Source organism: Podospora anserina, chromosome 6 (genome assembly GCF_000226545.1).
Source record: "Podospora anserina S mat+ genomic DNA chromosome 6, supercontig 2".
NCBI classification, from domain to species: Eukaryota; Fungi; Ascomycota; class Sordariomycetes; order Sordariales; family Podosporaceae; genus Podospora; species Podospora anserina.
Genome location: NW_001914857.1, coordinates 2,488,744 through 2,503,126, shown reverse-complemented (window position 1 = coordinate 2,503,126; position 14,383 = coordinate 2,488,744). Strand labels below are relative to the sequence as shown.

The 14,383-nt window shown below is 54.6% G+C and overlaps 6 protein-coding genes across 6 annotated transcripts, besides 1 other annotated feature; 3 read left to right on the top strand and 3 right to left on the bottom strand.

Moving 5' to 3' along the window:
• The first annotated feature begins 832 nt into the window (after positions 1 to 832).
• Positions 833 to 958: a repeat region (rgion duplique sur le chromosome 5).
• Positions 959 to 1,482: 524 nt separating this feature from the next.
• PODANS_6_6700 (uncharacterized protein) lies at positions 1,483 to 2,506 on the top strand (the record flags this gene model as incomplete). The annotated part of the gene is made up of 2 exons (XM_001910542.1): positions 1,483 to 1,677; positions 1,736 to 2,506. The coding sequence occupies 2 exons, from the start codon at positions 1,483 to 1,485 to the stop codon at positions 2,504 to 2,506; spliced, it is 966 nt and encodes a 321-aa protein (XP_001910577.1).
• A 205-nt stretch (positions 2,507 to 2,711) lies between these two features.
• PODANS_6_6690 (uncharacterized protein) lies at positions 2,712 to 3,878 on the bottom strand (the record flags this gene model as incomplete). The annotated part of the gene is made up of 1 exon (XM_001910541.1): positions 2,712 to 3,878. The coding sequence occupies one exon, from the start codon at positions 3,876 to 3,878 to the stop codon at positions 2,712 to 2,714; it is 1,167 nt and encodes a 388-aa protein (XP_001910576.1).
• Positions 3,879 to 4,893: 1,015 nt separating this feature from the next.
• PODANS_6_6680 (uncharacterized protein) lies at positions 4,894 to 6,745 on the bottom strand (the record flags this gene model as incomplete). Its single annotated transcript, XM_001910540.1, has 3 exons — positions 4,894 to 6,426; positions 6,495 to 6,580; positions 6,658 to 6,745. 3 exons carry the CDS (start codon positions 6,743 to 6,745, stop codon positions 4,894 to 4,896), a joined length of 1,707 nt encoding a protein of 568 aa, XP_001910575.1.
• Positions 6,746 to 7,251: 506 nt separating this feature from the next.
• Positions 7,252 to 9,367, top strand: PODANS_6_6670 (uncharacterized protein; the record flags this gene model as incomplete). Its single annotated transcript, XM_001910539.1, has 9 exons — positions 7,252 to 7,466; positions 7,525 to 7,546; positions 7,601 to 7,627; positions 7,693 to 7,757; positions 7,817 to 7,958; positions 8,018 to 8,070; positions 8,124 to 8,198; positions 8,258 to 8,466; positions 8,520 to 9,367. 9 exons carry the CDS (start codon positions 7,252 to 7,254, stop codon positions 9,365 to 9,367), a joined length of 1,656 nt encoding a protein of 551 aa, XP_001910574.1.
• Positions 9,368 to 9,987: 620 nt separating this feature from the next.
• Positions 9,988 to 10,925, bottom strand: PODANS_6_6660 (uncharacterized protein; the record flags this gene model as incomplete). Its single annotated transcript, XM_001910538.1, has 3 exons — positions 9,988 to 10,161; positions 10,221 to 10,764; positions 10,837 to 10,925. The coding sequence occupies 3 exons, from the start codon at positions 10,923 to 10,925 to the stop codon at positions 9,988 to 9,990; spliced, it is 807 nt and encodes a 268-aa protein (XP_001910573.1).
• A 1,329-nt stretch (positions 10,926 to 12,254) lies between these two features.
• Positions 12,255 to 13,309, top strand: PODANS_6_6650 (uncharacterized protein; the record flags this gene model as incomplete). The annotated part of the gene is made up of 2 exons (XM_001910537.1): positions 12,255 to 12,649; positions 12,709 to 13,309. The coding sequence occupies 2 exons, from the start codon at positions 12,255 to 12,257 to the stop codon at positions 13,307 to 13,309; spliced, it is 996 nt and encodes a 331-aa protein (XP_001910572.1).
• Positions 13,310 to 14,383: the final 1,074 nt, after the last annotated feature.

Here is a 14,383-nt window from a genome sequence, read left to right as displayed (position 1 = left end):
AAACTGCCTGATCAATGTGTCAAGTGGAATATTTCTCAGAATTCTACGGCTTCATGATGGGCACATAGCTCTTTGTGTGATTTACATTTCCAGCTGCGTATCGGGGCACTCCATCTGCCCTATCAAAGGTGTTGCCAAATTCCACGCCCTAGCGATGCTGAATGCGAACGAGCACTTAGACGTAGGGATCTTGAACTGCGAGAATACGGGCAATGACAGCGGCATGAAGCTTCTCGGAAAAGACATAATGACGAAGTGAAACATCATGGATAGAACACAATCTACCAAGTAGAGGTGCATCTATTTCCCTCTAAGAAAAGCCTGATACAAATCCAGATTCGGCTGGAGCTCACTCGCCTGAAGCGGCTCTTCTCGTAAGCGGATCCTTCTGCGACTCTCCAGATCCTCGTACCCGGCGCCCGGCGCGCTACAGAGCAACCCAACTCTCACCGCTGGCGCCAGACTTCTCACTAGACGTTTGTGTTAGGGGGCCACGGGGGAGTGAAGTTTGATTATCCTGGCTCTCGAAGGAGAAGGCGCATCCCCATGTTCTCCAACTTGTGGCCCCAAGCTTCATACCTTATGCGGCGACGTCATTCTCAGTGCATTCAAGAGGTGCTTGTGTACTTCGTCAAAATACATACGATACAGCATATGTCTGCCTAAATCCGGTGAGAGCATTCTTTTGTACAACATCCACGTTGTCTTTTTCGCGCGTAACACCTTGACTCTACACTCTTTGTGACCAAATGAATTAGGAGTTTAAAATAGACGACAGACTTTGTCTCCCTCCCTCAAGTTGCAAAAGTCCGATTTTCATCTCCAGCACAGATGCCGACAGGAACAGCCGGTGGCAGCAGCCAAGTCAATACAAAGCAGTTGGACGCCTCAGCCTCTTGATATTCGGACGTGGCTTGCTGACTACTAGGTCTGACCGCTGACGTCCTCCAATAACTCTATCCGTAACACCGTGAAAGTATAGATCCTTACCTCACGCTAGCGTATCTGATAGGGCAGTCCAGCCGAGTGCGGTGGTGTAACCACAAAACTTAGGCGCTCAGAAAATAGCGTCGGGTATAGTTAGCCGCGCCAATTGCAACGCTGGTTATCCACATACATTTCATGCTTGTGCTAACAAGGACTTGCTTCCCCCTTGGGAATAAGGGCCACCGAGGCCAAACCCGCTGGGGAACGGAGCCATGGATTACTCACGTTTGCCAAATACCTACCTAGGCACAGTTACGGCCCACGGACCAGACTACCGAGTGCCACCGTCCCATTCGGTAATGAGATCATGACGGTGGTGTGCGTTGATTGCTTAATTATAGCTGAGCGATCTTATTGGGGGGGGGGTGAGGGGGGGAGGGGGGAAGATATGCAAGGTACAAATATCCCAATATCCGCTCACCCCAAAAAGATTTAGTTTCTGTTTACTCTACACCGTGGTCTGTCTTCTCACCTCAGTCATACCTAGGCATCACGATGTTGTTCAAGTCCCTTGTCCTCCTCGCTGGTACCGCTGCCGTGGCCCACGGTGCTCCCTCCGCTCCTGGTGCTAATGACATCCCCCGTGATGTCCTCACTCAGATCTCGTCGTGGGGATCCAACCCCACCAACCTCCAACTTCACCTCTATGCCCCCTCCAACTTGACCGGCAAGCCAGCCATCATCCTCGCTGTGGGCACCCCTCCCCCTTTCTAACTCCCCGTTATCTCCATGCTAACACCCCTCCAAGCTCCACGGCTGCTTCGGCTCCGGCCCCGGGCACGCCGAAATGACTTCCCAATTCCAAACCCTCTCCTCCTCCCGCAACTTCGTCGTCCTCTACCCATCCTCCATAAACGACAATAACTGCTGGGACGTCGCCTCCCCCGCCTCCCTCACCCGCGACGGAGGAGGTGATTCCACCGGCCTAGCCACCATCGTCCGCTGGGCCACCACCACTTTCAACGCCGACCCCAAGAAGGTCTTCATCACCGGGTCATCCTCAGGTTGCATGATGTCCAACGTCATGGCCTCGGCCTATCCCGACCTCTTCTCCGCCGTGTCCTGCTACAGCGGCGTCCCAGCCGGCTGTCTCGCTGGCTCCCCTGGCAGCAGCCCCATCAGCGCCGATCAGACGTGCGCCAACGGGGGGATTAGAAAGACGGGGGAGGAATGGGCTGAGGTGGTGAGGGGGATGGCGCCTTTGCCTGAGGGCAAGGGCAAGGGGAAGGGCAAGGGTAAAGGGAAGGGGAACCAGGGGTGGAAGTATCCCAAGGTTGCTACCTGGCATGGGGATAATGACTTTTTCGTGAACTATTTCCACAACTTTGAGGAGCAGCTTAAGCAGTGGGGGGCGATTCACGGGGTGGAGTTTACCAGGAATGAGACGAATGTTCCGGCGGCGGGCTACACCAAGATGGTGTATGGGGATGGGACGAAGCTGGTGGGATATTCGGCTAGTGGGGTGGGGCATGTGGTGCCGCAGTTTGAGGCGGTTGATCTGGAGTGGTTTGGACTTTGAGGAGGATCTTGTTGAGGCGTATGAAAAAGAATATAACGATTCCCATGCTCTGAACAGATATATGTCGCTCGTATGGAGACAAATTCGATGATGTCAGAGTGCCTTGAGAGACCACGTATGCGATATGTAGCAAAATGCAAAATATATCCCGTAAGAAGTAGGTAGAGAAAGAAAGATCGCTTCCAATGACTGAAACCCACAACCTTCAACACCAAGCATACTTCTCGTTAGCCACCCAGTCCACCTCCTCCCCCTCCTCCTCCCCATACCACATCAAACTAGCAATACTCTCCTTATCCCTTTCAACAAACTCATACTCAACCCCAATCTTCTCCACCAACCCCCTCACCAACCCCGTCGGATTCCACATCTGCACATCATGGCTCCTCCACTCGTCCGCCTCCGCCCGCGCAATCCCAACAATCGCTTTAAACCCCTCGACGAGCTCCTCCTCAGCCGTATTCTCCTCATCCTCCACCACCACCCTCAGCACATGCAACGTATTCCCCTCCGTCTTCCCCAACCCCCCATAATACCCCCTAGTCCAAACAGCCCAGACCCTCCTCCCCTTCTCCCCCGCCACCGCCCCCCTAACCTCAGGCGTCCTCCCAAAGATATGCTTCGTCATGAAATCCTCCCTCATCAAATGCCAAAGCAGCTGATCCAACTCCGGCGCCAAAGCAACATGTCTCTTTTTCCCGCCATCCTCCTTCGCCAACCTGGCCAGTCGTTCCTTTAGCAACCTCTCATCAACGGCGCAGAGCTCCGCCAGCTCATGATACCCAATCGTCTTGACCCCTTTCCCTCGAGGCGACCCGGCAGCGGACGATGGCGTCCAAGAAACATGACTCGACCGAAACGGCGCCCACCCATGCTTGGCATAGAACCCCTTCCCAATATCACTATACAACACGCTAAACACCACCGGCCTGTCCTCCCCGCCGTCTTGCCAGGTCTTGAGCCGTTGGCCCAGGTCAGACATCATTCTCGAGGCGTAGCCTCTGCCTCTGTACTCTGGGTCGGTGAAGACAGAGGCGATGCCGTGGGCGACACCCTCGCGGACGGAGCCGGAGGGGGTGGTGTAAAAGGCGCGTTTCTTGATGGATTCGCATGATGCTAGGATTGGTCTTTCCCCTGAGGGGGATGGGGGGGAGGACAGAGTCAAAAGCCAGTGGGTGATGCCCCCGTTTTTGGATAGGGGCACGGTGGTGAGGTAGGCTTCTCTGTCGAGGTAGTCTTGCAGGGTTAACGCGGGGCCCCATTTGGGGTGGGAGAGGGTGAAGATTTTGGGGAGTTCGGAGGGGGTGGGGTTTGTGAGGGTGATTAAAGGGGAGGAGGAGTCGGGGGAGGAGTCGGGTTTGTTGGAGCCCATTTTGGTGGTGGCGATGAGGGCGAGAGTGAGATTGAGAGGTGGGTGAAGCTATCGCCGAAATAATCTATCCGAAGGGGTAAGATCAACCAAGCAGGAATGTGCTGTGTTCAAAGAAACAAAGAAAGGGGGTAGCAGAAGAGCACCAGCCCCTGAGATCAAACAGCAGCAGCAGCTGGCCAGAAGCTTAAATCAAGTCATCAATTGACGAGTCGCAAAAAAAGGGGAACGGAAACCCGGCAAAAGTGGATCAATCATTGGTTCGACAAACGTTCGCTTCCATTGATACCCGTGGCTTACCGATCCGGGCTCCGCAACGCCGCACGCCGGCACCGGGCACACCCCGCCCCGCCCGGTCCCCCCTCGACCTACCGCACTTGGCAACGCTCACAGCGCTAGAAAAAGACTAGAAGGCTAGTGATCATACGGGGCTATCTTGTCTCCTCAATCTACAATTGTATCGGGATTTGTTTTCCTCTTTGAGAACTAAGAAACAGTTGAGCTTCAAGGCGGCAGAGCATTCCGTCCGTTGAATCCTGTCCCGGTCGGTACCTTTGGCTCTTTGTTGCCCATTGGTCGAACCACCGATCAGCACCTCAAAGAAGAAACCCTCCGCAGAGACAACTCAGACCATCTGACCTGCCCAACCCCGGAAATTTTACGTCACAAAAGACTCTTGCCAACTTTGCTGTTTGCTGTCTCGTCTAGCGGCTGTCATCCGGCCGCCGGCGTGACTCCCCCTCTGTACCACAGCGGATGAGGGGCCGCGCTGGGCCTTCGGTTGTAAGCCGACGGTATCCGGCCCGGCACCACCTCCGTCACCGCACCAGCACCGACCGCCAAACCCAGTTCTTGAGATATGATATGATAGGAGAGGTATGATATGTCTCCATAGGTAGATAGCAACACGCAAAAAGGCTGCTCATCCCTTCATTATATGTCTTACGGTGTTATTTTACACTCAAAACCAAGTGTCAAGCAGAACTAAAGGTATCTAACTTTTTTCTCTTCCCTTCCTCTAATGATCATGTCCGTCATGTCCGTCATCCGCTGGCGCCTCTGGGTCGAGCTTGATGAGTGTATCAATACGCATGATGCTGATGCACGCCTCTACGGCGCTCTTCAGCTGTCTAATCTTGCTCATGCTTGGCTCCATGACGCCGTTCTTGATCGAGTCCACGACCTTGCCCTTCATGAGGTCAAGACCATAGTTCTTGTACGCCTTCTTGCGGGCAACTGACTTTTCGTCCTCGTTCGCCTCGCCCTCCTGGATGCGCTGCGACAGCGCGTGTCTCGACCGCAGCTGGGCGACGAGCTCTGAGGCGTCCTTGGCCGCGTTGACGGCCAGGGTCTTGGGAATAACAAGTAATGACTGGGCAAACTCGCCAATGGCGAGCTGCTCGCGGGAGCCGACTGTGCCGGCAAATTCTTCGAGGTAAATGTGCAGCGCAGTCTCGACGGCACCACCGCCGGGGACAAGGCTGCCGCTCTCCAGCGTCCGCTTGACGGCGCACAAGCTGTCGTGAACGGAGCGCTCCATTTCGTCGAGGGTGAACTCGTTGGGGCCACGGAGGATGATGGAGGCCGAAGAGTGAACCTTGGTGCCCTTGACCAAGATGCACTCGTCGTCTGAGATGCGCTCCTGTGAAACCTCCTCGGCGTGACCAAGATAGGAGGCCTCGAACTTCTCGTCACCGTTCAAGTCTGAGAGGGAGCTGAGCATGGTGGCGCCGGTGGCTCTGGCAATGCGGCGGAGATCCTCCTTCTTGCACCGACGTACAGCCATAGCACCGCGCTCAATGAACAACTTTAGGCAGAGGTCATCGATACCCTTGGTGGTAAGGATAACGTTGGCGCCGGCCTTGAGAATCATTTCCACGCGTTCCATAACCATGCCCGCTTCTCTTTGCCTGATCGCCTCGAGCTGATCGGGGTCGTCGATGGTGATTTGCACGCCGAGCTTCATGCGCTCCTTCTGAAGGTTCATGTCGAGAACGGCAATCTTGGCGTCTGTTATCCGGGTCACCATGGCCTGGGAAGCGACAGTGCAGTTGAGCGCATACCCCTTGACCAACACAGACTCGAGAGCACCCTTGCCGTGGGCCTTGAGAATATTAACAGCCTTGACCGGGTACTTGGTCTCGCCCTTGTTGCTCGTTGTCTTGACAGCCTGCATAGCATCCACCACCATGTTCGAGAAAAAGTCAGAATCGGCGCCGATGATCTTGCTGCTCATGGAAGTCTTGGCAATGTTGATCAGAGACTCCCGCCCGAGCTTGTCGACCTTGATGCTGATGTGCTCGTTCATGTACTTGACCGCCTCTCTGAGGGCCAGACGGTAACCTGTGATGATGGTGGTAGGGTGTATCCGGTTCTTCATCAGCTCGTTTCCTCTCTTCAGCAGCTCGGCCGCAATCAAAACGACCGACGTTGTGCCATCGCCGACTTCCTTATCTTGTTGGTGCGCAAGGTCGACGAGGATCTTGCCGGCGGGGTGCTCGACGTCGAGTAAACTGAGGATAGTCGCGCCATCGTTTGTCACCGTCACATCCTGTTTGTCCTTCGTGTCAGGGGGATGTTGCGGTCAGTTGGCGGGGCGGGGCAGCAGCAGGCACTCACACCGATATCATCGACCATCATCTTGTCGAGGCCGCTGGGGCCGAACGAGCTCTTGACGACATTGGCGATGGCTTGCGTAGCAAGAACTGCAACGGTGGTCAGCATGGATGATCGAGCTTCGGAACAGCTCCCCGCTGTATAGTGGGTGACGAGGCCGACTAACCGTTCTGGTCGCGGATTTCAGTGCCGGAGATCTTTGTGCCTCCCAGGAAGAGGGTGCCGTTTCTCGGCTGCTCGAACATGGAAGCCATCGCGATGTATGTATGTGTGCGGTGTTGACAGTGTCGAGAGTGGCGGTGGGGATATGGGGGATGGAGGGGTGGAAGGGGGAAAGGGGGCGTTGGGTCTCTGTTGACAGGCTCCAGGCACAGTCGGGACTCGAGCTCTCTTTCGTCGTTGCCCTGCAAGGCGGGCTCCTAGCTCAGGAACTTTTTATCGGAGGTGCAGATAATCCCATCCCGGTCTTGAGCTCCAAGGCAGCCCTGTAATTGGCTGGGCCACTGGCATGCCCCGCTAAAAAGTCTACGGGCCTGGGCCTGTTCCCGCCGTTGCTATCAGAAGGAGGGGTATCCGTTCCATGGTGGGGTAGCCACCTCTCTGAAAACGCCCAGCCGTCCGGACACCTGAGACCGGCATTGACTCAACCTCGCCGTCGAGAGTCACGCCCCTTTTTTTCTTCCTTAAAAACGCGGCTCCATCTTGATCTCTGAACGTTATACTCACCTCAGTTCACTTCAACAGGCGAAAAGGCATCACCATGGGCGACTCTACCGAACAATCCAAGTCGGCGTTGAAGAAGGCTGAGAAGGCCGCGAAGATGGCAGCTCAGAAAGCTGAGAAGGCGGCCAAGCAGGCTGCCCTGCCCATCCAGAGCAAGAAGGACGACATTATTGGTATTACCGCCAAGAAGGGGGAGAACTTCAGCGCCTGGTATCAAGAAGTTGTCCAGAAGGCCGAGATGGTGGAGTACTAGTGAGTGCTGAAGTCCCTTAGCTTATCTGTGAGAGCTATGGTTCTAACACATGGACAGCACCGAGATCAGCGGTTTCTTCGTACGTTGTGCTCTAGGCCTAGTCTTCCGACAGAGTTGACTTATATGCTTTTAGGTCATGCGTCCAAACACCATGTACATCGTGGGTCAACCCTTATCTCAGCTTGCCAAGCCTGTCTTTTTGGCGAGGGACTGACTGTTGCGCAGTGGAATACTATCCGAAAATGGTTTAATGAGCGCATTGAGGCTGCCGGTGTCGAGGAATGCAACTTGTTCGTCTTCATCCCTGTCCCGGCATCGGGTTGCGAATCTTATTAACACCACATTGCAGCCCCATGTTCCTCAGCTCTACATCACTGCAGAAGGAGAAGGACCACGTTGAGGGTTTTGCCCCAGAACTCGCGTGGGTCACCAAGGCTGGTGAGAAGGACCTCGAAGTGCCGGTTGCCGTTCGCCCAACTTCCGAGGCGGTGGTACGTTGAGCGCTCCTCGCAACGCTGGGTCAATCAGATGCTGACGGAGATCTGAAAAGATGTATCCCTACTACTCCAAGTGGATCAGGAGTCATCGTGATCTTCCCCTGAAGTGAGTTCAAACTCATTCCAAAAATTCTCGGCACTGCTAACCCCAAGCTCAAGGCTCAACCAGTGGGTATCAGTTGTGAGATGGGAGGCTAAGCAGACAGTGCCCTTCCTGCGCGCAAGAGAGTTCATGTAAGGATCTCATAAAGCGGCACCAAGTTTCACAATGCTGACCTGTAACCCTTCTCAAGGTGGCAAGAAGGTCATACTGCTTTCGTGTCAGAGGAGCAAGCAGGAAAGGAAGTTCTGGAAATTCTCGAGTTGTATGCCGGTATCTACGAGCAACTGCTCGCAGTGCCAGTCGTCAGAGGCAAGAAGACCGAGGCTGAAAAGTTCGCCGGTGGCTACTACACCACCACCGTTGAGGGTTACATCCCAAGCAATGGCAGAGGCATCCAGGGTACGTACATCGATAGCAAGCTGTGTCTATGTGTTCAACTAACGCAACATCAGGTGCCACAAGTCACTGCCTTGGCCAGAACTTCTCCAAGATGTTCGACATCACTGTCGAAGACCCCACCAACAAGGGCCAAAAGATTCACGTCTGGCAAAACAGCTGGGGTCTGTCAACGAGAGTGATCGGTGTCATGGTCATGATCCACGGTGATGACAAGGGTCTTGTCCTCCCACCACGCATCGCCAAGACCCAGGCCATCCTGATCCCCGTTGGGTTGACGGCTAAGACCACCCCAGAGGACAAGGAGAAGCATCTCGACCGCATGTATGAGTTGCTGGCAATTCTCAAGAAGGCTGGCGTTCGCACCGAGATCGACACCCGCGAGGGCTACACCCCAGCCTGGAAGTTCAACGACTGGGAGATGAAAGGCGTTCCCGTCAGACTTGAGTTCGGTCCCAAGGATGCGGCCAAGGACGTTGTCTCCTTCGCCCGCCGTGACACCGGCGAGAAGGGCACCATACCCATTGGCGAGCTCACCACCAAGGTCCCGGAGCTCCTCGAGACCATCCAGCAAGACATGTACAACAAGGCCGAGAAGACCTTCCGCGAGCATCGCGTCAAGATCACCAACTGGGACGAGGTTGTCCCCGCTCTCGATGCCAAGAACGTTGTCATCATCCCCAGCTGCTTGGTCCCCGCCTGCGAGGACAGAATCAAGGAGCTCACTCGTGGCGAGGATCTTCCCGAGGGCCCTGACGGCCAGAAGGTGCCATCTATGGGCATGAAGTCACTTTGCATTCCCTTTGAGCAGCCGGAGGGTCTGGTCAAGGGTGAGACCAAGTGCTTGAACCCAGAGTGTGGTCGCCTTGCCGAGTCTTTCTGCATGTTTGGTCGCTCTTACTGAGTAAATTAGAGGGAAGGAAAACAAAATAAATCGATTCTTTGTCGTTCACGGGGGTGAGCAAAAGCCTGTTAGCGAAGGTGATCAAGTGCTTGGGCAGAGGACAAAAGCTTCCATTTTGCAAAGTGGAGGATAAGGGAAGGGTTATCTTTTAACGGGGTTAGGAGTCGCGGTTTGGCTGGAGGGAAAACGATTCTGGCTGCCTAGCTCGATCCCTATTCTTTCCCTAGGCAATAGACAAAGTATCGACCATTCATTTGCTCTTCTGGCGTTTGTGATGTGCTGGCTCGGGCGGGCATATAGAACAGAGGGCGGACAGGGTTTATGTCCCCGATGAACATGGCGCATCAAGTTACTTTTGAAGTGTCAGTTATTTTGTACACGACGTGTATACATACAAGCAAAAGTTTAAAAAGAAAGATACATGAATCGCTAATTCGACACATACTTGACCTCTACCCAGAAGCAAATGACCCCCCCCCCTTTGCTAGGTATCAAATCTGAGGTTCCCGCGAAACGCCTGGCTCGCCCTCCCAGAAAATGCAGACCACCACCGCCCTAACCGCAATGAATGTGAAACTCTTTGAAACGTAGCCAGAAATATGCAGCTCCAGCAGGTGAGCCTACCAATCAGCCGCCCATCCATTCTCCTCCAAAAAGTCGCTACAAGCCTGCTTCAAATCCAAGTTTGGCCTGAGCTCGCTCGCCTGAAGCGGCTCCCTGGTAAGCGGATCTGTCTGTGACCTCCTCAAGTGCTCCAGAATAGCAGCTCGTTCGTACGACTTGCCTGTTTTGGTCTGTTGTGCCCTTTGTCAGCCCAGTCAAACCCCCCAATCTGTCCCGGTGCGGCACTCACAATAACAGGATCAACCATGAACCCAAAAGTAATATCATCCACCGCCCAATCCGGCACCTCCCTCCTCCGTTCCTCCTTCTCCCTCGCCTTCTCAAAAACCTCCCTCACCCGCCTCAGCTTCTCCTCCCACTCCCTCGTCAGCTCCTCCGCCTCCTCCCCAGAGAGAACAACAGCCTCCTTCTTCTCCTTCCTTAACAGCATCAGAACCTCCTCTTCCAAATCAGCCGTCTCCCTCCTCCGGCGCTTCTCCTCGTAATCCCACTTTTCTTTTTTACACTTTAGCACCTGAGCGGTGATGTTCCCAAGAGACTTATCATTCGCCGCCACACACAGCTTGTGCGCCTTGTACGCGTGCTCGAGAGCGTCCGAGTAAGCGCGGAGGGCGAGCTGGGCTTGGGAGAGGTAGTAGTGCGCTTTGAGGTTGTCGGGGGAGAGGCCGAGGCAGGATTCGCAGTCTGAGATTACGAGGTCCCATTGGGAGAGGCGGAGGCGGGCCATGGCGCGGTTGGTGTAGAGGGTTGGGTTGGTGGGGTCGAGGTTGAGGCTAAGGCGGGAGAAAGGTTAGAAAGAAAGGGGGGGGGGGGTTGGGTGGATATGGGCCGTGAGCTGGGCGTACGCTTGGGAGTAGAGCGCGTCGGCGCGGGAGTATTCGCCTTTTTGGAAGTGGCGGTTGCCTTCCTCGCGGAGGAGCTGAGATTTGGACATGGTGGGTTTGGGCTTTTGCGGTTGTCGCTGGGGATCGAATGGAAGGTCTGGAAGGGGATAGGTAGGTAGCTCTGTAAGTGCTTGTGGGCGCTGTTGTAGGGCTGATCAAGCTCGAAAGGTTTGGGGCGTTGTTGCCAAAAGTTGAGGGTGGTGTCAGGCTGGTGGTAACACAGGTTCTGGGGAAAATAACTGGTATTGCAAGTCAGTAAATCGTGTAGTTATTGTCAAGTTACATCCTTCTGAAAGTTAAGAGGCCTGTTAACTAGGTGTTGAGGCGTGGTTTGAAATACGATATGTGTTGACTTACTTTTGCAGTTTTGGTCACCTGCCCACAGGATGTAACACGAGCAAGAAGCAGACAGTTAACAAGGCCAGCTCGACGGTGAATGATATCGCGGCTCCGGAGCAAGCAAGCAGCGGACACACCCCACGGCGGGGAGGTCCTGCCTGATGAGGACCAGCGGGATCGGGTGAAAGCGGGGCATTGGCTGAAGACCCCCCGATCTGTCGATTTGTCAAATGGGAATCTTCTGGAAGCCGAGCTCTCCACAGGAGGCCCAGCTCGGGGCCGTCTCCGAGTCTGGAGCGTGGGAGTTGGCCATTCTTCCGCGGTGTCCGGTGAACCTGATCACTTCTTCCGAAACATTTTGTTTCGACTTCCGCAGAAAGACCGGCATGATCCGAAGGACCAGAGGTTATCAACCACCCCCTCCCAACGCGGGGGCCAAGGTCCGGGCCCGGGGCTTACCCCACCTGCCCACTCCGCACGCACGCCGGCTCAGCTCCAGCCTTCCCCGCATTCCACCACGATAAGGCTTATCACGATGGCCTCCCTATGGTCTCCCTCCCGCTGTCTGACCTTCCCGGAAAACCAGATTCCGTTTCACATGGCAAGATGGCAAAAACTGTGTCCAGTGCTACCCTACCTACCACACTTCCCACGGAGGTTTTCGCGTGTTCACGTGTCCTCCACGTTGAAGTTGACAGAGCACATGCTTAACCGCGCCAGTCAAGATTGACAGCTCGCATGAATGCACCAGTCCATGCGTCTGAGCTGCGTCTGAGTACCGATGTGACATCTGGCCATCCAATTGGGTTGCCTCCGTCTGCACCGGTCGATAGGCTACCAGGTAAGTCGGATGTTAGGCAGGAGTGGCAGGCGGGGGAAAAGCTGCGGTCGGTGAAGGCAGGCATGGCCCGGAACTTAAAACGCAACGTAACCTTACTCCCATGTTTCTTTCCTTTTTGTTGTTCTTGTGCTCGCAGATATCCTGTAATTGAAGGCCCATCATGAGACGACAAGAGACACCAGAACAGACACAGGACACCATGGTGGCCACCACCTTAGCCCAGGACGACTCCCCGTTCTTTTCCCTCCTGCCACCGGAGATTCGGGAGTTGATCTACCAGGACATCTGGAGCGAGAGTGGTTCAAGGCAACACATATACAAGGACAACGACAAGTGGTCTCATGTTCCCTGCGTGGCAGACTACTCCACTGGAGATACTCGTTTTGAGAAGTTCACCCAGAGCGCCAGAGGATCGCAGGAGGAGTACTACTGGGTGAAGCGGTTGAAGTCGGAATGGTGTTATCACTGGTGCTGCGAGCAGTCGACAGCCAAATGGCACAGGGCCCAAAACCCCAACGACTCGTGGAGGGAGGAGAATGTCGGACATGCCGGGCCCAGTGGCTTCATGAACCCCATGCTGGTGTGTAAGAGGATGTATGTGACCCTCACCACTGATCCCCGCAGTCCCCTAAACTAACAGTCCACGCCACCAGGTACCGCGAAGCCCTCCCCTCCCTCGTCGCCAACACCACCTTCGTCTTCACCGACCTCCTCGAAGCACACGGATGGCTCTCCCTCTACGGCGGCAACCCCGAAAAGCTCCCCATCCGCTCCCTTGAAATCTGCATCCTCACCACCCAGCTCATGACCGAGCTCTACTTCCCAACCTCGGAAGAAAACGAAGGCCCCAACCCTGCCTTTGGCCACGGCAACAGCAGCAACGGTCGCAGCGAGGACTCCCACCCCGGCATCACGATGCACTCCAACCCCTGGCAGCGCGTCTGCGACCAGCTCGCCCTCTTGCCCAACCTGCACAGCCTCCACATCTGGTTTCACACGAGGGACCTCCGGGACTGGCACAAGCGCATGAGCGAAACCCGCTTCTTTGCCAAGCTCTTCAACGTCAAGGTCAAGGACAGGAACCAGTTTGTCTTGGCCCTCCCGGACCTGCCCCTCAAGCCAAAGCGTGGACTGCCCAGCCACCACTTTTTTGAGAACGAGACCCTGGAGGGGGCACCGTTTGTGGTTGAGAGGGGACCGAGACCGAATAATTGGCGAGTGCATCTGATGGCTTCGGGGTTGAGGGGCCCATGATGTTTCAGCGAAAAGCGTTTTGAGGAAAACTAACCATGGGCATTTTCTATCTAGGTTACTGGAAGAAGCTATATTCCGGACTCGTATAAACAGCTGGTCCTCTCTTGGCCCAGAAGCAGGAGGGCGTATTTTCCTTGAAATTGCCAGAATGTGGGGGCTCGGCGGATCAAGCTCAAGCGTCTAGCTGGAGTCGTGTGCTAGGTACTGTTGACATGAAGCATGATTAGACATCCCATCATTTTTTGGCGGGAAGAAAAACCTCAAATCCAGTCAAGTCTTGGTACAACTCTTGTATTCTACAACTCCCATCGTGTACTACTGTAACAACACGCCAATGTACAACTCTGATCGCCCCCCCCACCCCCTTGGATCATCAAAGAACACTCCCAACCAGAGTTCAACAAAACAAGAAAGCCATTAACAGGCCACACAAAAGTAAGGAAAAGAATATCTTTAAGCTTGTACGTTTCCCGCACAAAGGGCAGGTCGTAGTTAGGTATCCACCAACAGAGAAAAGGTCCAAAAGAGAAAAGGTCCATAGCATAGTTCCAAAACAAGGTCCAAAAAAAGCTTCCAAAAAATACCTTTCTCCAATAGAGAAGAAAAGGTCGCAAATGAGTGACTTGAAGATCCCCGGTTTTTTTTAAAAAAATAAAATGAAAAAAATTCATCCCCACCCAAAAAAATGAAGAAAAAATGCCACACCAAGGTCCCCTTAACGCCATCAACTCCCTTCCCAGAACCAGATACATAAAACACCCCACCCTCCGAAAACCCATAACTTGAGCAAGGCATTTACACCGTTGCGTGGATCAAGATACAGCCAGTCCCCCTCTCCTCCTGTCGTTCCTTTCCCCATCGTCATTTGTGTTTCTCACATGATGCGGTCCTGCTGCCAACGACAGCACTGCACCCATCGCAAAGCACCTCCATTCACGGCCGTGGTGGCAACCTCGACCCCCTCCTCCTCTCCACCATCTCCCCAACAATGCCTCTCCCTAGGCCTCGCCGGAAACCTCCTATACCCTCCCCTCACCCTCCTCCCACCCGGCACCTCAAACTCAAACCCCAACC